The sequence below is a fragment of the Pipra filicauda genome, unplaced genomic scaffold, assembly GCF_003945595.2.
Source record: "Pipra filicauda isolate LSUMZ 115617 unplaced genomic scaffold, ASM394559v2 scaffold293_size922472_pilon, whole genome shotgun sequence".
Lineage (NCBI taxonomy): Eukaryota > Metazoa > Chordata > Aves > Passeriformes > Pipridae > Pipra > Pipra filicauda.
In genome coordinates, this window is record NW_024104413.1 from 500,564 (window position 1) to 526,132 (window position 25,569).

Below are 25,569 nucleotides of genomic sequence, written 5' to 3' on the forward strand. Positions count from 1 at the left end.
AATGGGGCATCTTGGATTTCTGTTTGGATTCTCTCAGCATCTGTCTCTTGAGAGAAGCCACTGGACAGTCATTTTGGTAACAGCATTATTCTGCTTGCTCTTCTATCTTGAATGTTCCAAAAGTTTCACTACTCACAGAGCATGGTAACCAAGTTTCATTTCCTTTTTAGAAGTGGTGGAATTACACCACAGGGAATTATGAAATGAACTGTACCCATTTTTACTACTTTAATGTACTCTGGCTGTAGTAGGACAAGTGTGTATAATTAAAGACTGGTTTTAATGCATTTTTCAGGTGGGCTGAATTAATACCTTGCTTTTGAGAATTTGAACATACCCTGCTAATATTCTTAATGCATTTTTACACAGTGGGATTGTACAGATTTCTGAAAAACAAATAAAAGGTGGGAAGTTTCCTCATTTGGTAATATCTTTACATCCATGTAAGCATTTGCAGAGCTGAAATGCTTATATTCACAATATATGCTCTTGACTCTTGATTTAAGGAAGTAACTGCAAGAAACAGCAGGTTTGTTTCTCTATATATATCAGCCACTACCAGAGAACACTGTTACTGACCCAGCCAGGGCTGGTTTTACCTCCCATACACCATAAGGCTGATCTTGTCCTACTATTCCTACCTCATCATAATAGCTATTACAATGCCCAATTCTTACAGTGATATTCCTTTGAAGATCTCAGAAGTTCATTAGAACAGCTGTTAGAAGCAATCAGAACATGAAACAGAACAAAACAGGTTCTTAAATGCTAGAAACAAAACACTATGTATTTTGCATAATTTACAAGGCTATTAAGAAATTATAAAGCTATTTTCAGCTTCATATTGAATTTTTATTTCAATAGCATATTTTCTCTAATACACAAATCCTTAAATTTTAAAATAAATATAGAACAACAACATGTATGAGTAATAGAACACAAAAATAGGCTTGAGCTAGCAATGCATGGCTACTAAAGTTAGAAAATTGGATTTTATCCTATGGCTCTGTAATTATACAACCATAAAGAATTTTTGCATGTATTTTTAATATTACAAAATAAGAGCTTGTGATTTTCTGTTCAAGCAGATGAACATGTGTAAGTGAGGCAGCATTACTATTCTGTCTGGATATTCTGCCTAAATGAACATATTTGAACTTGCATCAGACATAGGGAAACACTGCAACTTTGAGTTGAATGGATTCTGTCACACAGTCTTGTAAGAGAAAGGTCTTAAATCTCACACAGTTGATCACATTCACCTGAAGACTACTCCTTTGAGTAAGGTTCATCTGTGTGATTAAGAAAATTCCATTCAGCCTGTGACGCACTGAATTTATTTTTTAATTACAGTAAATCTATCCTAGGTAAGTATATGTGAAAATTTTTTTAGCTATCTTAACTGAATGCAGACACAATAGCCATTAGGCAAAATCTACAGGTCAGCATCCTGAAGGAGAATCTCAGATTTCTGATAACTTTTGTTGCTAAGGCTGCAGATCTGCCTTCTGCTGTTTTTGTCTCTGTTGCTGGGGGGACCAAATGCTGCTTCTAAATCCTCTGCTGCAGGTGCATTAATATCATGAACCATCACTTTGGAGACAAAGAACCTCTTCTAATGCAAGAGAAGAAAAACTAGGTACCATGGTGATGAAGATCTGATAAGATACTTAAGCAAAGTTACATCTAAAGGAAGAAAAAGCAGGTGCATACCATTGGAAAACGCAGCACTTTCCTATCAGAAGAGTTATTCCAGACAAGGAAAGAGAAATTATCTAAAGTGGAACATCAGGGCACTGATGCTTAAGCCATATAAAGCTAGGTGAATGGAATCAACAAGGGATAACTGGCAGAAGTGGGAAAATTGTGTTGCTAGCTGAGCGAGCTCAAGATGCACCCAATCCAGTGGCTCGTGTCTAAGATGTTTACCAAAGAAGGTAAACAGAGTGATTTGTCTGTCTACCAGATTATGATAATTCTTCCAGCCACTTCTCTGTTCTTTCTGATAGTTAATGAAATATATAATTTTTGTCTCCGAATGGAATTAATAAAAACCATTCCACACTAAGTCCATCTAAAACCAGACAACCTAACCTGCTCTCTCCCCACATACTGCAAAGCAACTGCACTCGTTAAAGAGACACTGGCATCCACATGAACATTCAGAGTAATCACTACAAGGATAAACCTTAGCCTTTTGACTATTAATTACTAAAATTTGCCTGTCTCTTTAATTCCATATTTGTTATTCAAACAGCGTGTTCAGACTACACTTTGAAACATCTGGATGATCAAAGGTTACAGATGCTGTGTCACCAGTAATTTAATTTTTAGCCCGTTTTCCTGGGAAAACAGGGCTTATGAGAAAGCATTGCCACTCAGTTTATCCCTCTGCCCCTCTTTACAACATAGCTTTTAGGATAATTAGCACTTTCAACCATTTTGAAAGAGAAGCAGAAGATATTTATATTGCTACAGATTTCATGAAAATTAGCAAACAAATAGTGGAGTGAACCCCAAATTCGTGACTCCAGAAAAGGAAAGGCAGGCAGAACTTTGTTGTCCCGCTTTCTATTTGGCAGCAGTTGTTTTGACAACTGCATGTTGTACTGGGGCAATAATAGCTCCAAGTAAGCCATTGTTTTTTGGAAAGGAGAAAAAGTGATGGAAGCACAATAGGCTTGACAATGAAAGTGGTAGTGGGTTGTTCAGGGGGAAAAAGAACACCGATCAGCAGGAACTGCAGGTTTCAATGCACATTCATTGGGTATGGAAAAAACTTCTCCCGCCTACAGCCAAGGAAGGAATGTGAGCAGAGGCAAGAGTAAGTGTGCAAGTTGGAGGGACAATTGCAAATCACATGAAGTGTAAATTGTGTGATTATTCTACCTTCTCAGATTATATAAAGTATATTTTAAATTGATCTTTGACTGAATATGAGAATCACCCCATAAGTATAGAAATTTAAGGCGTTTGTGATAACAAAATACTAATTTAATTTCTGAATTTTAACAGCAAATAACACTAATTTCTCAATTTAAGTTATTCTCAAAATTGAGAAAAGTCATCTGATTACTCAAACAAAATGAAGAGATAATTATTTTTTAAAATGTTTTGTACTTTCATTACCTTTTGCATTTTTGCAGTGTCTAAGGACTTCACAATTCTGCTGAAGTGCTGAAGACCAAGCTCTTCTAGTTGAAAAGTAGCCAGATAACAGATAACTATCAAAAGATACATACATTTAAAATGCAGCAGGCAATTCTAATAAACCTATACTCAGCATACTCTGGGGTTTAGACTGTCACTTTAATTTTAACAGTTTTGATAGTGATTTTTTCAACGTGCTCTATTTTTAATGTTTTCAGGGAGGATGGCTCTTATTATTCTGTTCCAAATCCACAGTTTATTATACATAACAACATCATACATAACAAAAATTTTAAACATAAAATTTCATCTTTATTTTACTGTTTTTCCCAAGTGACCACTTTGCCTAAAATGTTCTAATCTTTGATTTTTTTTCTTGGAAATAAAATCAGGTTTTTAAATTGGGAAATTCCAAACCTCATTCTTGCACCCCAGTACACAGTTTGATGATCTTTGAGTTCTTTTCTAACCTAAATGATTTATGATTCTGTTCTATGATACAGAAAGAAGCACAGTCAGTACTGTGAAATTTTTACAGACCTGTAAAGTTCATGGGCTTCTGTATCAGCCTGCATTTGTTCACTCAGGCTTCACTTGCACTGCAGTGTTTTAGCTGCCACCAAACAGTAATGGTAAAATCAGTAAATTCTGACCAATGTGCTGCAGCCAGCTGAGTGTATTGTCAGGCTTCAATCTCATGTGCTTTAGTATAGCAACATATTTAAGCAGTCTTAGCAGAATATACATTTATCTCCTACAAGCTTTATTAAATTCAAATCTGCTCACACATAGCAACAGCCTTTATAAGCAGCTTTGATCATTTAAGTGTCAATGCAGCTTGGCAAAGGGAATCACAAGCAGCTTAAAAAAATGTAAGCCAATGACCTTAAACTCTCAACTTGTTGATAAAGGAAAATTTTCTGGGGCCTCCCCTCTGCCTATGATTAATGGAGGCTTTTGAGTGGACCAGTCCTGACAATCCAATTATAGCAACGCTCAGCTTAAAGATATAATTTATGTGCCCCAGACAATGAAAAACATGGCCCTGGAGAAATGGAGACAATGAAGCATTACCATTTAGAATAAACTCAATACACTAATAATTTTTTCCTTGACAGTTTAGGTTTCCTTCTGTTTGTTATTTGATTTAGATTTCTGTACTTTTCCAGATTGTGACAGAAGCAACCAGAATTGCCATAAAAAATTTGTAGCTTTTAAAACATAAAATGTAGATATATCTATATGTTTACTGTATTTTTCAACCACTTTGAACTGACTTTCCAATATACCCACAAAGCATCTGAACATATCTGACTTAGAGAAGCAATGCCAGTGTGATTTGTGATTCCAGCTTATTTAGGGACTTAATAAATCAACTTCAGAATGTGTGTATTAAATGCATAACATAAAAATATTTTTTAAATTAAATTTTAACGCACTTCCCAATGTCTGAAATAACTTTGGGAGTAGTAACTACCCTAATTAACTAGCTCATAGTATCAGATGCAGCTGTATTGGAACTGATTTTAACCAAGTAACTAACATAAAGAAACCAGTTGACTTCACTCATGGAGACAGACAGAAGTCTGTTTATGTCATTGTGACAGTCAGGAATGAAGATACCCATGTATGGACAGAAACATCTGCCTATGGTGAGATGTGCTGTTCCTCAGCAGACAGAGCTTTGTTAGAGTTTTGTGTCTGAATGGCAGAGGTAATAGGTTGCATAGAAGAGAATAAAGGGAAATCAGTGAAGAACATTTTTTAAAGGGATGGTTAAATGTCTAAGATGCTTCTTCCAGCCAGTGATGCTTTTTCCACCTGCATCTTACCTGACTTTCCTAGGTAAAATTCCAGTTAACTCCTGTAGGAATCCAGACTAAATAACAATTTCAAGTTTTAGACTTTACATTGTAAGGACATTGGAAAGTGTCCTGTATTTCATACTGCACTAGGCACAATGACAATACTCCGAATGTAAAATAATACTAAGATCTGCGCTAGTAAAAAGATATTTTTTAAAGTTTTGTGGTAAACACATCTGGTGTTGTAAAAACAACTCACCTATGTAGAGATTACGCTCAGGAATCAGGCAGTATCTCCCATCCTCAGCATAAAAGGCATTGACTACAACATCCAATAAGGATTTATATTCTGTGCATCCTGCTAGTGTATCCAATACAAATTTTTCTTCTGTCATCTTAAGAGTCTATAGATACACAAAATTAATAATCATTAATGTATTCTGGAAAGAAAATGTTTGTTGTGTACAAAAAGTACAATAATTTTGAAGTAAGTTGAAAACAGGAATAATGAACAGCAGCGCCCTTGGTAGGGCTGATGCTCTTCTAATGCTGTCAAATATGGGCAGTCCCAGCAAACTAATGGCCCTTGTTAAGGAAAATGTGACCTTCCCCAGTGTTAAACATTCAGTTTATCTGCTGACATACACACTGAGTGAAAGCCCTTGACGTGTGAATGTCAGCAGTTAATGCAAGAAAATCTGAAGTCTCTGAGCTATGAGCAATTGTTAACTTAGGCAACTGTATGAGAAAGTTTCAGCAAAAGTTTGGTTTTCCCATAGGAAACCTGTCCTTTGTCAGCGAAGTCTGTGCTACTTAGGGAGACTAAATTGAGGGGAGAAGCTGAACAGGGATTATGGACAAGACTCTTAATTGTTCCTGAAACCTAAGTTTGGAGAATCTGACTAATTTAAACAACTTGTGAGTGCCAGGATTCTTTTAAACACAGACTGTTTCTTATCCAGCTATGCTCTAGGTCTCTTATAACATTCATGCAATACCACAAGAGAATAGGAGAATCAGATGCTCACTGAACGCCTTTTGCATCCTACCACATAGTCCCTTTAAAAAGTTTGAAAGCTCCTGAACTTTACAAAGAGTTTCAGTCATAATAAATAACCTATGGAATATCTGTTACTTTATGAGATAAACTTCTTGTATGAACCACCTTTAAACAGTGCAATAAAATCTGAGGCCCAGAACAGTTTATTACATGAATTGAAAAAGGGCAGCCATGCAATGACAAAATGACAAACAATAATGATCCTTTGATTTAAGGAGGTTAGACAAGAAGTCAAGAAGAAAGCTAAGTGCCTCTTCTGAAAACACATAGTCCACATTTGATATAAGATCTCTCCCACAGCTCTGAAATGTGGGAACAATTGAACAGCAATAATATATCAGATGAGAGGTTCACCTTGCCTAGGAGGCTCTCTGCTACCCTCTTGATCGCTTTATTTCCCTAATGTGATTCATTTTTAGTTTAAGGGTATTATTAGAGGCTGCTGGATGGAACTGTGTGAGTTTTCTGATGTATGACACTATACAGGTCTTTGAGACCGAGCACATACCAGGTAAAACTTTAAAGTTACAGTTCTAATATTTAAATGTAAAAAATAATGGAGAAGTATTCAAAGTGTTATTTTCTCAGGTTGTCCTTCAGAGCAAGCATAAGTTTTTTCACTACTCCTGCTCAAAAGCCAGGTTTTATTCCTTCCAATTTGTGCATATCACCAGAAAAAAAACAGAGGAAAGAGACTGAATGCATCTGAAAATTTTCCAAAACCAAAAAAAACCACTGATGGGAAGCACTTGCTAAGCACTGAGAATTCTTGTGAGGCACAAGTCCATTCCAAATAAACCTTTTATGGATGAAGATTTATGGAAGTTCTTTCATAAAACTAACAAAGAAAATCCAGAAGTCTAAGCCCCCCCTAAATGATCAAATATACATATCCCAAATTTGATATGAGATATCGAAGAGTTCACCACAAAAGGCAAAAGCAAACCTAAATAACTGATACTGGGAAAGTGAGAGAGGATGCACTTCCAGTAAAAGTAGACATTTTTAATCTAAAATAATTGGTCTCCTTGAGCAAATGCTCTTGTTCATGAACAGATCTATCTGCAGAAAACAGCAGATCTGGAAATAAACAGAAAGTCCATAGTAAAACTGGTCAAGCTCATTGGAAACAAGCCCAAATAGAAACTCTCACAATTATCTCTGCTAGAAAGCTAGAATTTAAATTGTTTTCAAGATCTTTATTAGATTAGAATCTTTGCATTTGCCTTCTGTGTACTTTGATATGTCATACATGTATAAAGTGCTGCAGCAAACCTGTGCTTTTCAAAGGGACTTTGGAGAAATGGCCCAAAGTAGATAAACAGATGATACCACCAGTGCCCAAATCATATCTCCCATACAGTAGAGACTGCAGCATAAAAATACAATGGCATATTCACATTTATTCTACTTTTACTGCTCTGAGTTGACAAATCAGTCACAAGCTAAGTGTTAGAATAAACACAGAAGTAAGTGCTTACTCTTGCTTACTCCTTGAGCAAGAAAGTCCATAACCACTACATGGCCTCAAGCCAAGCAACAAGGTGACAGGAAAGGCAGCCTGGAGACAGCTCTGCCCCAGAACATCAGTACTGATTGGTAATTCTGTCGACCACAGGCCAAAAAGTCTTACCATGAAATATAATCAGTCAAATATGCTTTCAACCACAAAAGGTACTGAATGTTCTGTTCCTACATGTAAAAATTGAGAATAGTTAAGCAGCCTGCAGCTGTGTCATCTGAGGAAGTGATCTCATCAAAACTCATAACCAACTAAACAAGACTGGGAAGGAGGAGTACTTGGATAGGAAATCTCAAAGGTGAGCCAGTTGTTGGTTAAGCCCTGTGGATCATCTAGTGAGTCAAAAACTGAGCCAATGCTTTAAACCAGTTAGGATACTCTTTGCATAGAAAGTGCATTGTGTCCTCCACAAATTTCTTCAGGGATATTTAGAATTTATCTGTATATCTGAAATAATAATTGCTTTGGGAAAGGAATATGTTGGGTTGGTGTAATTTCTGGCACTAATTCCTAAATGTATTCTTTCTGTGTGGCTTTATGCTGCAATTTATGTCAGTCAGATGTATTTCAGAATGGGACAAATGATCCTGAAACAGTACAATATGACAGATTGTATGTTTATAGCACCTTTTGCATGAGGTTTTCAAAACACTTTACTAACATTAATTGCATTTAATGAGATTCCTTTTGGCTACTATTACTCTCTAAATGCAGGAACTATGGCATGGAGCAGGCAAGAGATTTGCCCCAGGCAGCACTAAGTCATTGGTGCCAGCAAGAATAAATAAATGCTAATTTGTGAGCCTCTGATCTGTCCATCAGAGCAACTTCTTACCTTTTCAGGTATACTTTAACTCACGTATTTCTCTGAAACAACCAGCAGGTAGCTGTGTTTGCAAATATGTGTGAGCCCTTCAGCATGAGGAAGGCCAGATAATTTACAGGTCAAAATAACACATGCAGCAATCATCTTCTGGTGCACTTAATATTGAAAATATTCAAAGACAAAACACATCTTTAATAGATACAAATATCTGACTGTGTTCTCTCCATGGCATTGCATTTAATCTTTTTCTGATTAATAAGTGTTTAAGTTGTAAAAAAAAAAAAAGATTCTGCCTGAAATTATCATTCAGGATAATGGGAAGAAGATGTGATTGTGTACTTATGTGCTGATTGGTGTTATCTCCCCCTGTTGAGAAATCCCTAATGCCCTTAGCCTGCTTCCACGGATATATTTTCCCTGCTCTCTGACACATACCTGTAGCTGTGAACACCTCAAGTTTCCTCAAGAAGAGACTGTGTAAGAAGGCTTGTGTACACAACCAACTTCCAACATGGGTACAAGAAATAGCACAAATTAAATTGAAAAGTATCTGCAAAATGAAAGCTTTGCCACCGTGGTTGTATCATAATAAGGCTGGTTAGAAAAGGATGGGTGAGGAGAGAAAGAAAAGCTCTTGATTCTGGAGAGAAAGAGAAAGAAACATCAGTCATGCTCTCTGTTTGAGACTTCTAAGGCTAAGGATACAGTCTGAGGTGAAACAAACATTTTAGAAAGAAGACAATATTTGATGAAAAGATAAAATAGCTTTCACCTCCTGAGAGAACCACGTAATAGTATGTAGTGAACCTCTCTACTTCTAGGCAGAATATGCACATTTTGCAGATACAGTCTGATCAGTTTATACTGCTTCAGATATCAGAGCTAGCCCTCTCCAAGTGTTTAATCAAAATGCTGTGGAAAACAAAAAAATATTCCTATTGACTTCATCGGGTTTTGAATCACTCACCAGTCTTCTTTCCATTTGAAGTCAGTAAAAATGCTTCCAATAATTTCAACGGGGGAAAAAACTCCTTGGATCTTAGAATATAACTAGGATCCTGCTTCTACTACCCAGTAGAATTTTCATCTTCAGGAGACAATACTGACCAAGTGCTGTACCAAGAGGTACCATTAACATTATTTCCCCTTGTAGTTAATATTAAATCACATGAGCAGAGCACTGCAGAAAACTCAGATTCCATCCTTGCCTTAGGAAGATTCTAATCTGCATTTATGTCAGTAACTAATAATACAAATTAGACTTGTATAATTTAGTAGGATTTTTTTTTTCACCACATCTATCATTCTTGCCTTACATTATCTTCATATTTAAAACTAAATCTGTGACTTTTGACATTTGGGGATTTTACTCACAGTTGAGTAAAATCAGTTGAGTGGGCATGTGTGAGACACAGCTGAACCAGCACAAATGAGAACTATGAAGAGTTGTGCCAAATTACACCATGTTCTTGTGAAATGAAAAGCTTATAAACAGGCTCATCTTGCTATCAACATGGGAGGGATAAAGGAGCAAAACAGTGAATTTGGGGTGGCAGTTTTGATTTTACAGAACTAAGCTTTTCAGTAGCTGAGATGTAGAAAGGTCAATGTGATGGCTCTGATCCTGCAACTCTAATCGAAGCAAATAATTCCACTGCAAATAGAGTGAGTTATTTGCATAGAGAAAGGCACAAACATTGCATGGTAACTCCCGTGTTAAATCTGTCTCCTGTTATTGTAACAAAAGCTTGATCCTAACAGTCACGTGGAAGAACAATACCTGGGATGCTTCAGTTAACTACAAAACTTAATCTTTCAAAATAAACAGATGTAGTCCATTTCTAAAAAAAACAGTCTGATAAAATAATATCTTTATGTACAACATACACTGGATGAAACATCACCCTAGATATGGATCATTTTGTATAGATTTAATTGAAGAATGCTTAATAAAAAGATGGGGGTTTAATACATAAGAATGAAGATATTATCTGGAGGGCATCAGTCTGATAAAAGGAGTATTAAAATGCATTTAGGATGATAAACAAGAAGTAATCTGGCTATTCAAATGAAGAACAACAGAAACAGAGATGTAAATTTGAATGTGAACACCAATAATTTAAGGATCTGAGATAAACTTAGGAATTATTTTAAGTTAAATGTGTTATTCAGGATAATTCAAATTGAATTCTGTTTTAATAGCATAAACATTTAACTGGACTTATTAGTTTTTAGGAGGTTTGAGGGAATAATATGATTCTTCATGATTGAAGGTGAGGGCTTGTTTGTTGCAACTAGGAATCATCCATCATGTTGCTAATGAACCTATGTTCTTATTGAAAATATTTGCAGTGAAAAACAAGTCCAATATTATGTTATAAACATCATAAATTACAATACAGTAAACACAAAGATGGTAAATAACTGGATTACAACTCAAAGTGTAGTTTTCTTCCTGGAAGAAAATCAAGTCTGATCATTCACGGAGAACAACAAACAGAAATTCTTTTTATGATGTAAAGTTCACATATAACACAAATAAAATGTAAGGAGTTTAACATAGAATCGCCACTAGACTGATTTTGATCATAACACTCTAATTAGAGGAAACTGTGTTATTCATCTTACTCTATTCAATAATTACAAATCCTTCCGTATTTCATTTGTTTTTCTCTAAAAACAGGAGGCTAATAATCAGTGAGTTTTCCTACCTAACTCCACTTTTATGTAGAAGCCTGAACTAGGAACTGGAAGATAGGAACTGAGATTGGAACATGTCTTTCTTTCTTGCTTTCTGAGTGGCCTTGCAGAGATAATGTTCTCTCTTGACACATTGGTTTTAAACACTATTAACTACCTGCCACTCAGCAATTCTTTTATACATTTCCATCATACTAAAAGAACATTTTATCTTTAGATGTACAGTGGTTCAGACTGACCTGAACTACTGCCAGAGTAATGGTTTACCACTCTTTAAAATTCACTTTCTGTTCCTTTAGCACTAATTTTCTGATTTCCTATTTGTATATTGAATCACTGGGTGGTGGCAAAGAGCAATGAGTGAAAAAGAAAAACGTATCCCAACAGTTATTTGATATGGTGTCTGCTTGATCTACCTCACTTACATAAATGCAGGGCAAGATGGGTGATTTTTCAAAGCAGTACACGGGGATTAGACACGCAGCCGTCGTTTCTGTAAATGGAGTGTGTAAAGCTAAATCCTACATACAGCCAGGAAAAAACATACCTCTTGACAGCAGTATCTAATGCCATCATTCCTCTGTAAATAAAGACAGCAAACTACTTATCTCATGTACACCAACATATGTACAGGGTAATGCTTCTGACTTCGGACAGTCTCTCCAGAATATACTCAGAAGCAGAGTGTATGCCCAAATGTTTGCAGAAGAGGTTTCTGTCTCAAAGCTTGAGACAAGATTTCCTACAGTGAGAATATGTGCAGGCGGGACACTGAACAGAATTACAAAGATGCATTAAGAAATAAAAACAATAATAATCAAGAGGCCGCTTCTGCTTCTCTTGAAGTTAATGGATACCCCCCCATGCTATCCAAGAGCAGTAAGACCAGAGTAACTCACATGGCCTGATACATGTAACTGATTTTTGACAGAAAGTCGTCAATTTTCAGGGTTTTAACTGACTATTTGGAAATATTAAGCAGTTTCAAATCAAATGCAGGGAAACAGCTAGGAGTGTATTTTCAAAGTGGCACACAGGGGTCAGCAGTGCCTTACAAATTTGGCCATATGGTTTTCTTATGAAAATCCGTGCACATTTTGCCAAGTAAAAAACACCCATTTGCATGTGCTTAGTGTGAATTTATACTGTAGCAGTGAACTCCCCTGAAAATTCTGTGTGCCCTGACTGTGCCTAGCCCAGGGCAAGCAGAGCTTTCACTACAGTACAGGATGAGCCTGGGACAAGCTGTGCTGGGTCAGTCTGGGAGCTCACACTGATAGAAGAGAGCCTGTCTCACCTACCTGCTCTGTCATATCTGCCTCTTGTGGGCTGCAGCTTGAAGAAAGATATTTCTTAATCGATTTAGGAACAGTAGAGACTGGAACTGAATGTGCAAGAACTTTGAGATGAGTGGAACAAGACCAAAGAGCAAGCAGGACTTGCTGCACAGTGGCAATAGCAATGGAATCAACCACTTGAAGAGGTGGAACTGGGACAGGTTAAATAAAGAGACCTGAGCAAGCAAACCTGAGGGTAAGAGAAAGGACAGGGATAGAAGGACGACAGAGCTTGGAACAGAACTCAGTTTACCTTTTGCTTCCATCCACCCAATATTTGGCTAGCAGAGTATTCCAAACCTCTACAGAACAGCCATTGTGCACTGCCAAAACATAAAAATTTCTACACAGTCTTAATGGAAGAGCAAAATGTATTATTTCACACAATCATGTATTTTGGCTTTTGTTTTACTTATATCCCTAACCTTACATACATCTAGAAGTAAAAAAAGAAAATCTTGCTGAAGGGTGTCTATGCAAAGCTCTGGATTCTGTCACCTTTCAACAAAGACCAATTGTATTAGTTAATAAAAGATCTAATACCAACATCTACAAGTTCCTTCTTACTGTCATTTGCAAAGCAAGCATATTTTCACCCTAGGGCTTCAACCCATTGTATTTTATGCCTCTTTCTTTTTTTACATATTCATGTTGTACAGTCCTTCATTTTAAAATATATTTGCTTTCCTACTTTCACTTCTCTTCCTGTGCCTCCCTTGAACAGCCATTTTTACTGCCTTAATTTGCAAGGATTCCCACAAGAATGGTCTTATGCCGCTGGTAGATGGATGACAGGGATATTTGGATCAAGACAGATTGTGCCTTCCAGACTCACTCCCTTAGGACTGCATCCAGCTTCCTTTCATAACATATTCACATTTATCATGTACACAAATAAGAAGCCTACACTTCAGTCGAGGATGCTGGCCTCTCTCTGTGACACTTCCTTGTTGTTGTTGTCAGCTCAATTTCAATAATGTGAAGACAAAACTTCAGCACTCTTATGCTATTTCCTTCCTCATTTATTGGTACTATTGCCACCCTGCTTGTCAGTCAAGCTCATAACCTCAGAGGTCATTTTTCACACAGATTACTCCCCAGGATATCATAACCAGTTTACGTGCACATCTTCTTCACTCTTTTTCAGCAGTAGGTTTCAAGTAGTATTCTCCTATTGCTTCAGAGCTAAAAATCTAAGGTAGTGTCTCAAAATATTCTATTTTATTCCAATAAACATCTCTTTCCTGAGTATAACTAACCCAGTCTTTAGCGAATCAACCATCTGTAATGCTATTGTTAAGTTTGTTCTGATAGTCCATTGATTTGACCCACTTACTCCACCTACCACCTCACAGTTGATTCTAGCACACAGAACTGAAGCTGCCTGTCAAGACGCTTCACAACTCAGTTCCATTCTGCCTATAATTTCTTACTTTTTACTGATGTCGTCTCCCATTTCTGATCAGCCAAGGATGGCCATCTCCTCAGTTCATTTATTAGATTTCCAAAGAAGTAATTTTGTTTACTTTCAATCATACATACATTTATATTGCTCTTAAAACCTACTTTATTCGACAAAGGTTTTGCTCTGCCAAATGTCCTTTGCTCCTTGCAGTTCAGGTGAGAATGTGTGGCTGTCAGAGCCACTTATTTCCAGGATCTGACACTCAACAAGACTGGCATCACAGTGGCTCCTACAGCCCCTGCTAGTGGGGTACTGAACTCCCTTGAACATATTTTGGAATGACTGTGTGTACTGTGTTTTTATTTTGAGGGAAATAATCTAGCCCAAAATTGTTGGTTTCACCAGGAAAAACCCCAGAAAGCTAGACAATAGGCTAAGGAGCATATTTTATGTGGAACATCAACAGGTTATCAAAGAACTAAACAAGACACTTCAGATATCGCATTAAATGGACGCAAAGACTATTAAAGATCCAAATACAATAAAGATCTGCAGTATGAATGAAACATAGTGTTGACAGTGACTGGAACCTGATTGCACTTTTAGGGGACAGAAAACTACTAACCAGTTAGAAAAGTCTAACAGAACAGAAGACAGCAACTTGTAGAAAAGTCTGATATACTGCATATCTAATCAGTAAATAAATAAACATAGAGCTGCGTCTTGCAATTATTTAGATTTGTGCTCTTGGAATCTGACCCTCCTGATTTTTGTCTGGTCAGTACACACCACGAGGTTTGCTATTTGTCAGGCTGCTGGCGTGGGGCGTACAGGCACGGGCCAAGTCTGTGATTTAGAGTGATGGCATCATTCAGGATACAAACTGAAGGAAGGTTCTGCATGGGTCAGTTCATACTGGCTAACTGGTAAGTGGTCAAGCCTGGAAATCATGTGTACAAAAATGCTGCAATATTTTCAGGATCATATGCCTATTATGAAACAGAAAAGAAAGGAGGGAATTTTTCATGATGAATTATAATCACCCATTTGGTACTGAAATAAAGATGAATTTCATATAAACACATATATTACTTTGTACTTTCTTGGATTATTATTATTATTATGTAGTAAGCGATCTGAAACTATCCCAGAGATTTTGGCCTTAACTTTGGCATCAGCTATCCTCCTTTTTCTTCCCCTTTTAAAAGGATTTTTAATGAAAATTTAGATTCATGTTTCTGTAATGGAGTTACTGCTTCTTTTGTCTTTGTATCACCTTTCCTGGACTGAGAAGAACAATGATCTGAAGATTCATTTTTACAAGTGTTTACTTTGGCAGCAGTGGTAGCTGAATTTACCTGCTCTCAGCCCAGTGAAAAAAGGATTATTTTGAAACTGGATCAGTTCCCTGATGTAATTCAGCACATGAATGCACAAAGGGTTATGGCAGTACTACAAGGCAGGAAGGCAGAGGTAGAAACTAGGGGTCTGAGTGAAAACTGTTTAAGAAAGCAAGAACCCAAGGAATGTGTATAGAGCCACTGCCTCAGCCTCTGGTTTTCACATCACACCTCCATAATTTTATATTCTTGTACTCATTTGTGTTTATGCAAAATCAATGCAACAGACCATCTAACAGGAACAGAAATGGTTTAGACCTTATTGTCAGAAGTGGAAATGAGTACTGGAGCTACATGGCAGTGTGGAATCAGAGCTCCAACAATGTAATTTGATAACACATGGCAGTCTAAACAATATCACTGCCTTCCCTTAGTGATTTTCTAAAGCTGATTCAATCCAGTAGCTGCCTCAGCACAAGTCAGGGCGACACTGGGGATAAAGAGATGGGAAGAGGTGACAGACCATGGTCAGGAAAGGATGGGAACTGCTCCAGCCACTATAGCTACATATTGGCAAATCGTGGTCTGGTTACTTGCAGTATTTGATTAGAATCAGGTAGTTGATTTACTGCCACTTTCCTTCTATGCCACTGTTCTGATGGTCACTTATGTCCTCAGTGCAAGAGTACCTGATCCTGTGAGTCAGCTTCTGACCTGCATTCGTACATACAAATGGCTGGGGTTGTCAGAAACTTCTGTGTGGAAGGAAGAAAGGAATAAGAAACTACAGAACAGCTTAGTCAGAAGTGGAACAGAAGTTTTCTCTATCACTGTCAGATCCATTTTAGAAGGTTGTTACCTTCCTGGTTTTTTGTTTTTATCCAAGCAGTTTTTTAACCATTCTGATCTTTACTGCCTTATTTTTTGGTGATAACTGTAAGAAATTTGGACTTTACTCATGAATGAAAAATGTCACTGTAAGAAAAATCAATGAAAGTTACAACAACATGTTAGAAAAGAGACATCTTTATATTTTAAATCACATAGTAAAACAGTAAGCTATGTAAGATGAACTGACACTTAATATACCTGCAACATCACAGCTGATTCATTCAAGAAATCCTCCACGTTCTGATTTTCAGGGTTAAACTTGTCAAGCTGTTGCACTATTACTGCAATAAGTTCTCTATGTCTGACCATCTTCACCATGGAGAATCCTATAAATACAGAAAATCTTTAATTTTTCATGCCCCCTTCAGTTGTGGCATAATGTATGTTGATAGGCTCATACAGAAGATACTGCAGTAACATAGAAGAGAACATTTAGGTCAAGCTTTCAAAATCACAGTTACTCAGAACAGCTAACAGGAGAAAGGAAAATACAGTACAAACATCAATAAAATAAAATACATATTTCTTACATATTTCAACAAAATTACATATTTCTTATTCTGTAAGCATCTTAAAATATCTTTAGGATGATACCTAAATGGTTAGGTATTTGACAAAAGTAACCTGTGCCAGGCTATTTGACAAAATGTAACTAAAGGTAATACTAGAGAAAAGTATGAATTTTTGCCTGTGTGCCATACAAGTCCTATTTAACACACTATTCTTTCCAGTGAGATGCAACAGAAAGCAAAATTTTAGTCTTAAATCTCATCACATATTGCTGTTAACAGCCTATTTTTCCAAAAGAACAGGATGAGAGAGGAATTATAAGGAAGCAATGAGACAGTGTTGGTCAGTAACTGGGCCACAGTCACATCAGTTGTCTGGGTCACTGTCAAGGTTTCCAAAGGCTCAGCAGGTGGGTGCTTGTTATATTTGATGCTTTGTTTGTGAAATGACTGCATTCTGTCCATCTCAAATGATGTCTTACTCGTATGTCTGAGACTTTGTAGGAGCGGTTACCTTGATTTTAATGTTCACATGGCAAGAACTACAATGCATTTGTTCCTACTCATGCACAGGTGGTGGTGTATGAAAGACCAATGATAGCAATGATCAGGCCTGAAAGTCATTAATCTGTTTTAGCAATGGGGAAAAAAATGAGCACAAAAGTAATTTTCAGTGGTGAAAATAAAATACGTTTTTGAAAATAGCTCTTGTATTTTATATATCATCATATTTTGATGCCAGAAAAGAATACTTGATCAAGATGATTAATTCCCACTGTGGTAAAGATAATTAATTTCTTGCTTTAAAATGATATCATAACATTTTCAGATACAGTGGTTCTGTACTCTGCCTTTCAGCATTACCATACTCAATAAAAACTGCCTAAATAGCACTTCTAAAGTGCTGAAAAAAGAGTTTGTCTGTGATTATGTTCAATACAGGCATTCAGTTACTTGGTATGATCAAGACAAAATGTCCAATTAAAAAAAAAAAGTCCCTCAAAACAGGGCTGGAACATGACAAGGGATGGCAAATACATAAAGAGGCACTACTGTTTCTCTGTCACAGGGGAGTTGCTGTTTCTCCACTCCTCTGAGAATCATTTGTTTCTCAGGTAAGAACCTGCCAAGGTTCTTACCACTCACAAGGGATTCTGGATGAGCAAGAGAGAAATACCTCTGTACTTCAGGCTGAATCGTAATTCAGACTCCAACAGATCTACCAGCGACAAATATTTTTTCTTCTGGCACAGCAGAAAGAAATTTGAGCTCTCATGCTCTGTACACGCTGATAGTCACTCCTCCCCCCCAGATAACAACAATTAAAACCAAAAACTGGACTACAAAAACTAAGACGTAGTAATGCCTTGAGATCTCTTGACATACACGAGTTCTTAACAGAATTTCACTTGTATTTAAACATGCTGCTATTACTATTGTCAATGTTTTAAAACATACACATTGGGAATAAAATGCTTTTGGTATGGCATGCACCCTTGTTTCCACACAGTCGTTTAGGAGAATACTCTAATTGCTATGTATAAAAATGATATAAATTTATACTGGGTATAAAATGGTAGAAATTTTCTTTCATCGTCAGCTGTAGATTTCAGTTAAAGGGAGGTGAGAACCTGACTTACCCTTTTCTTACAATGGAGCTTGGAGATATTTTGAAAGCAATTACATAGGATAAGATTATCCACAATTGTAGGGACTGGTTTCAATGACCTGAAAGATTCCTTCAGGTTTTACATTTGCTCCTACGCTCCTGGCCTAGAAAGACTGCGATTGCATTTCCTCTGATGAAAGCTGTCCTTAAAAAGAGCTGAACTAAGCCTCCCTGCAAAATTCAGTCAGATCAAGCAGCTACTGCTCAAAATGGAATGAGGTGTTTCTCAGCTGTGTGCTAGAAACAGGGCCACTAATCCAGGGTACGACTGTCCCGATGGTTTTCATACAGGGTACAGTTGCCCAGTGTTTACATCCTGACATTCTCATTTACTCTGGACTTTTCTGCATTGCTGAGTGTCACTCAGAGCAGTTCTGGGCACGGGGCCTCTTTTTAGCACATTCTTCCCTTAAGGAAGCAAGGCATCAGATGGAAAATGTTCACCCCGAGTATCTATAGTCCGGATCTTCATTTCACTTTGCATGAATGTCAGTGTTTTGCGTACTTATTGAAGGTGGTTTACTTGACATGACATGGCATTTTTAAACTATTTGTTTGTAGCACTTAACAATTAAATATTCATTGTACAAACCCTTTTACAAATAAGTTGTATATTTATAAGGTGGGTTAGCCAATGGACACCAGGGTTTGCTACTTGCCCAAAATCTCAGATAGCAAAGCAACCCCCTCCACAGAGTAACACAGTTCCCATTGATCTTTTCTATTGCATTTATGAAAACATAATAAAAATGAACACTGAAAGAGGGCAGGTTTAGACTAGATATTAGGGAGAAACTCTTTAATATGAGGGTGGTGAGGGCACTGGCACAGGCTGCCCAGAGAAGCTGTGGTTGCTCCATCCCTGGAAGTGTCCAAGGCCAGGTTGAATCGGGCTTGGAGCAACCTGGTCTAGTGGAAGGTGTCCCTGCCCATGGGCTGGGCTGGATGGGCTTTAAGGTCCCTCCGAACCCAAACCATTCTGTGAATCTGTGATTACATGATAATAAACAAGTGAAGGAGCCATGAGCCTGCCCAGAGCTCCCGTCACTCTCACACATCAGGGACTGTACCCGCTTTTCTTTCCGGAGGGGTCACGTACGGCCACAGCTGCCTTGCACCGGCGCTCCAAGCTGCCCCCGCTGCTCCCTGTCCTGTCCCTGGCTGTTCCCGCTGCTCCCGGCGCTCCGTTCCCGGCTGCCCGCGCTGCTCCCTGTCCTGTCCCTAGCTGTTCCCGGTGCTCCCCGTCCCGTCCCTGGTCGAACCCTGCGCTCCCGTTCCCGGCTCGCCCGGTGCTCCCTTTCCCGTCCCTGGCCGTTCGCTGCTCTCGCAGTCGCGTTCCCAGTTGCTCTCAGCAGCTCGCGCCGTTGCCAGGGGCGCGCGAGGGATGCTGGGAGCTGTAGTCCTGCCGCGCCCTCCTCAGCGCTGAGGGACGGCGCGAGCGGGGGCGCGGAACTACCCACGCGGGGGAAACAAGATGGCGGCATTTGTTTGCCGCCGTTGCCAAGCGTCTCGTTCCGCGCCTCCTCGGTGTTTGCGCTCACGAGCAGCCAGCGGCCGGTCAGCCGCCAGTTGCCGGTGCATGGGAAGCGCCGACGGGCACGAACAGAGTCTGCGATCCCCCGAGTGGACGCGCGCAGACCAGCCCACAGAGAAGACTACAAGAGACAGCAAGGGACTGCGGGTCCCGGCATCCCCCGCGCCAGGGCGTGGCCCGCGAGGCGCGCGGCCCGCCCGGCCCCCGCCGCGTGTTACGCAAATGAGCGGCCTGGTGGGCGGGGCCGCCACCCGATTGGGTGGGGAGGGGAGGGCACGGGGGCGGTACCGCGCATGCGCGGCGGGGGTGGCGCTGTCGCCGGCCGCGCAATGTTTTGGGGGCGGTCGGGGCGGCGCGGAGCGCGCGGAGCTGCCGGTCGGTCCCTGCGCTGAGGGAGCGCCCGCGGCCGCTACCGCGCCTGGAGCGGCCAAACAGCAGGAGACCATCCGGCGGAGCCTCCCGGAGAGGGGCAGGGCTCGCCCCCGGTCCCCCGAGCGGCTCGGGCGGGCAGCCGGCACCCCCCGTGGCAGCGGCGGCGGCGGGGTGTCAGCGGCCGCGGTGATGATGAACAGGTTCAGAAAGTGGCTCTACAAACCCAAGGCAAGTTGTTTGTGCGGAGGAGCTGCCGCCGCCGCCCGGCGCCTCTCTCCGGGGTCACCTCAACCCGCGGGTGCGGGTCGGGACGCGGGTCCCGGCGGATCCCGCCGCGGGTCCCTCCGCGCCGATGCCGCCGCCGCAGGAGCCGCGCGGGGCGAGCGGAGCCCGCGGGCGCTCGGACGGTCCCGCCGGGCGCGCTCGGTGTCGGGGCTGCGGGAGCGGCGGTGTGAGCGTCTCGCCCGCTGCGGCGGGGGGATGACAAAGCAGAGCGGGAGCCGCGGTGCGGGTCCGGCCCGGCGGGAGCGCGGCCGGGCGGGCTCGGGGCTCTCCCCGCACCGCGGGGCTGCCGGCGGTGCCCGGCCCTGCTCCGTGCGCTGCGCGGAGCCCGGAGCCGGGGAGACGTGCGGGCGCTCCCGCGGTGCTGGTAACGCTGCCTGGGTGCGCACCCGAGAACTTTTTTAAGTTAAGAAGATTTATTGAACGGTGCTTTCTGTAGGTGTGTTATTTTCTGCCCTTCTCGCTTTGAAATTCTTGGAAGGAATCCAAGAATCGCAGTTTGCTTTGTAATGAAATTACCATCTTCTGGCACGAGTTAAGTAACAACTGTCTGGAGAGTGATCTTGTCTCGCATGTGATGTTCGGGTTGTAAATGAAGGGCATTGCTGGTTTTGAACATCTAGAGCATCCTTTTATTGTCCAGACATCACAGCAGTCAGTATAGTTATTCACTTTATCAAGTATCTAATTTAATTTTTGTCCCTGTTTGTCGCTATCGCCCATTTTTTCCTTATGCTTTAATTTCAATAATGATGTTAAGTCGCAGTTTTCTGAGCAAAGTCTCAGATTTTTCTCAGTAAATCTCCTGTGTACTCACTCCTTTTGGCTGAATTACGCCCAGTGTGTTGCAGTTTAAAAAAAAGAAAAAAAAACTCTAGGCAATTCTGCAGAATAAAAGTTCGTATTGTGCTGGCTTTATGGATTTTGTATGTAGTCATAATTCTGGGTACTGCTGAAGAATACATACTGTCTGATGTTGCTGTTGCCGCTAATAGCTGAAAGGAAAATAATGTAGAGATTAAGTAACTGAAAATACAGTAACAAATTGTAGGTAGCTTTCATTAAACTTTGTTATTTGTTTTTGGTTTATACTAGGGAAAAAATGAGAGGAACAGTTAATGAACAGAAAGAAATACTGGTATTCTTAAATGCAGAAGAAATCATTGCAAAAATCGCTTCTGTCACTGCTTTTTTTAACCAAAACTCATTAGATTTCACGTTATTTTTCTTTCCAATGGAGATTTCATCTTTTTGTGATAAAATTTACATATTAATACACTGTCTCGTTGTTGTATGATGTGTGTTCAGCATTCAGGGTCTGTATCAAACAATATATCATTATACTTCTATGAGACCTCTCTGGTGAAGGAACTTTTCAAGCCTGTTGCATGACACTGGACCTCATAAATCAATGACATCTATTACTGTTGGTTTAAAACCAGCACCAGGTCCTTTTTGTTGCATATTTATGCTTTCTTTGCCAATAGTTTTTGTTAGTTTCAGTGGCTTCCTGGGTAATTTTTGTTTGGTATTCAAAATGGGCTGCTGGCAAACTGTAGTAGCTTCAGAAAGAGGCATTTTTCCTGGTGTCCCTATTGAATCGGTGTGGGTAGTGTCATTAAATACAAGGAAGTTTGAATAGCACTTCTCTGATAAACTGTAAGATGGAGGAGCTCACCTTTGGAGGCTGTACCTTTCCTGGTTGTGCTACTTGCTTTTGTATTGGGTCAAGGAATCCTTAGGATTCCTTCCCATAGGTTAATGGGTTCCATAGGCTGTTTTGAATAGACTGTATTTTGAAGATGACTTTCCTGAATATTTATTCTTTTGGGGGTTATCACCGCTCATGGCTGATGTTACTTACTTGTAATCCTCTGTTAGGTACTAAGCATGACAGGTACATTATATCAGTTAGATTTTGCTACTCCCAGTGATGGGGAATGCTGCTTCTGAAGCATTCCAGATCCTACTGTCATATAATAGGACTTGTGCATGGCAGCAGATTTTGATGGCACTGGGCATTTGGCCTACAGCTTTGATGGCCATTCAGAGATACTTTTGAAGGCAGTGGCAGATGACATCAGAGTGCAGCAAATTCACAGTGCAGCCTGCTCAGAAACCTGAATATGTGCTTTAGCTTAATCCCAAGGGAACTGTTTCATAATTCATCCCCCAAAAAACCCAACCCCAAAATATGTAAATTAATTCAGTTTAATCCTTGTAAATGGTGGAGATGGGGAAACAGAGCAGAACAGATAGTGCATAACAAGATGGAATCACAAAACTCTCAGGATAATCATCAGTTCCTGTAAGATGCAGGGACCTGCATCGAGGCAGGGATATTTACTTGGTAACTGCTGCATCTGTTTGAACATACCAAGAATGGGAGAGAAAATGTGGGTGTAGGAGGTGGAAAGTCTTGACTAATGTTGCGAGCTTGTCACGGGAACAGCACGGCTCTCCTAGATCCTGGTGCAGTCTTCCTGTCCAGCTCTATTCTTCAGGTATGCTGATATGCCAGATTTTAATAAACTGGATCAAATGCCAGGGGTAGAGGTAACCGGAGAATGAAATAAATAGCAGAGACGTGATCTGTAGAGCTGGTAGGGCGCAGACTGTTAACTGATGTATTGGAGACAGAGCAGAGATGGGATTTTGTTTCCAGCCTCCTGTGCCACATCGATTGTTTTTTAATTTTTAAAATGTTGTCTGTCAGATGTGTTTTGCTTTGGGGGCCTGTGGGTTCAAGGTGTGAAGTTTTTGGAGGGAGGTAGGTGTTTGCTTTTGAACCAGGAGAAAACGGGTGATTTGAAGCAATAGCGTTCTTGAATTGCAGCACGCTGCTGGAACAACAGTTGCTCTGTTTGACCTGGGGGACACACTGCAGGCTTCCCAGGCACTGCCACCTTCCTGAGACAAAGGATGATCCCTTCTAAATCAAAATACTTGTCTGTATGCACAGATATGATAGAAATATTTCCTGTCAGTTCAGGGAATTTCTTATCTTGTACCGTCTGGTGCTGGAGCATTCCACAGGTGTCCGGTCAGAACATGCTCCCAGACAGATCTGAGCATCCAGTAAAAATACGAAACTGGACTGGTTCTGCAGAGTTTTGAAATGCATTTGATATCCAAAGAATTCAGAATAATTTCTGTGAATGTTGCAGCTTAAATCTGTAGACTGGCTTGAAAAATGCATGGGTAACTAGCTCACAGGGATACCTGCTTTGAATTGAGCTCATATTGTACTGGTATTTTGAAAGACCTGTTTAGTGTTTGATGGGGGGAAAAAAATAGTCTGTCTCTAACCACAACTTGAATATGCTTTTAATCTGCTTAGCATAACAGACTGAAACATCTTCAGTGTATGTTTATTTTTCATACTTATTTTTTCCCAAAATATTGCTTGCTTTGGATTTACATCTCTGAATAAATTTTTACCCGGGGGACAAAAGCCAGGGACTTATTTTTTTTATATGAGACCTTACCTTCTTTTTTGCTATTTCAATTTGCATTCATTAACCTATTTATTTGCTCCTAGTTTCTTTTGCTTTGTATGTGAACTTCTAGCAGTAAATGTTAAAGAATGTCTTATGTTCCTGTAATTCACTCAGAATTCATAGTTATTGGTAGTAAAGATAGTGCTTTGTGAATGCACTGCCCCAGTTAGAGGGTGCTCCCAAGGCTTGCATAAAGCCTGGAGGTTTCGTAGGTGTGTTTTTTAGCACCTCTCTCCTCTAAGATTGACCGAAGTGCAGCTGTGCCCTTAGTGCCTGTTTTGAATAAAAGCCAGCCTAACTACCATGGAGATGTGAGGGTAGATTTAAGGACATGGCCCCAACTTGTAGCTCGGAGTGAACACTTACTGACAAGTGGGTACTCAGCAGAGCTCTTTCACACCCCTCAGAGGCTGTGCATCATCTCCCCCCGGAGCGCTTGAGATGCTGAGTGTTGTAGTTGTTTTCTTCCTGGGCGTTTGTTTTGAAATACTGTTCATTGGTTTCTTTTCTTAAATCTGGTCATTGCTTTCTGCAGCTGGATTAGCAGATGCATCTTCAAGACAAGAGGTTCTTGCTGCCTGTTAATGTGTCTGCAGTGGTGCTCTGTGATCAGAAATAACATTTAAGGATAAGTGGAATGGCAGGTTCTTGGAGAAGGCTTGTTTCTGGGTTTGTGCACAGTACCTTTCTCTTACTATTTTAGGGATCTTCTTAGCTACATTTATATGAAAGTAAGCCATAGGTAGTAATAATTGTTGCTAATAATAGTTGCTAAAGGACTTTGAACAATAGATAGGTATGCTAATTACAAAAAAAGGCTTAAAACAATAGATAGTAAGTGGGTATCTTGAAAGATCTCAACACAAGTAAGGTGAAGAGAGCATGCCTAGGGGATCAAGAGCAATCACCTAAAGTAGAAAAGTGAAAGCCAGTGGCAAACCCTCAAAACAATGAGATTACCTTATGTACAGCTTTTAATGTTCAACACTCATCTAGGACTTTTTTTACTTTTTTTTTAATACTTCTCCTTGTGCAAAGTAATGCAGGAAGTGCTAGAGGTCATCTTTCTCAGCAGTGTTGTCAGGGTTGCTTAATGGCAGAGCTGACTCAAAGAAGTAAATGATGGAAAATACAATAGGAAATAGTTAAAACTGAATTTTTTTACAGTAAGAGAAGAAACTTGTTTGTAGGATTTTTTGGTAGGAAAAGTTTGTAAGGAGGAAAAGAGTAAGAGATCTTTAAAGATGAATAGAAGTTTGAACTTTAGAAGAGTGGAAGATAGTAAAAAATTACACAGTCAACTGTGCTTAACATACTGCAAAAAGCATTTTTAAAATTGGGCCAATAGAATGAGATGCAGGAAGAATTATTTTAAGCAGTGTTTTGATAGATGGAAACGGTCAGAAATGAAAAGGACAAAGCTGCTGGAATAGCCAAGCAACTGTTGATACTGATTTTGGGAGAGTGGATGAAAAAGGAAGGATGATTTACCAGTGATAGATGGAAAGCAGCTAACATCTTAATTCAGGTCTGATTTCCAAATCTTAAACTTGAAGGGTTGCTCTTCACAAAAGAGAACTAGAACGAGTTTAGTCTCGGGAAAAATGTCTTAGACTGAAGAGTGAAAGAAGAGGTAAATGCTATTTATAACTTAAAAGGTTCTCTTG

General features: G+C 39.8%; 2 protein-coding genes across 9 annotated transcripts in view; one reads left to right on the forward strand and one right to left on the reverse strand.

Annotated features, from left to right (window-relative positions):
- CFAP99 (cilia and flagella associated protein 99) overlaps positions 1-19,713 on the reverse strand; it is a 58,360-nt gene extending 38,647 nt beyond the window's left edge. For 2 of the 4 annotated variants that reach the window (XR_005564205.1, XM_027712784.2), the window contains exons 1-4: positions 19,314-19,713; positions 16,235-16,362; positions 5,215-5,359; positions 3,130-3,224 (exon numbers count right to left, since the gene is read on the reverse strand). Coding sequence is in view for 3 of the 4 variants with exons in the window: in XM_027712784.2 (XP_027568585.2) it covers positions 3,130-3,224; positions 5,215-5,359; positions 16,235-16,362; positions 19,314-19,698 (753 nt within the window). In the remaining variant the exon portion in view is untranslated. Of the gene's footprint in view, positions 1-3,129; positions 3,225-5,214; positions 5,360-16,234; positions 16,363-18,185; positions 18,204-19,284 lie in introns of all 4 variants that reach the window. The other 2 variants (XM_027712783.2, XM_027712782.2) reach the window with 2 other exon arrangements.
- Positions 19,714-20,091: 378 nt separating this feature from the next.
- Positions 20,092-25,569, forward strand: part of ZFYVE28 (zinc finger FYVE-type containing 28) — a 150,204-nt gene continuing 144,726 nt past the window's right edge. For all 5 annotated transcript variants that reach the window (XM_039382985.1, XM_027712767.2, XM_027712768.2 and 2 more), the window contains exon 1: positions 20,092-20,348. In XM_039382985.1, the coding sequence (XP_039238919.1) occupies positions 20,310-20,348 (39 nt within the window). In that variant the 5' untranslated portion in view covers positions 20,092-20,309. The remainder of the gene's footprint in view (positions 20,349-25,569) is intronic.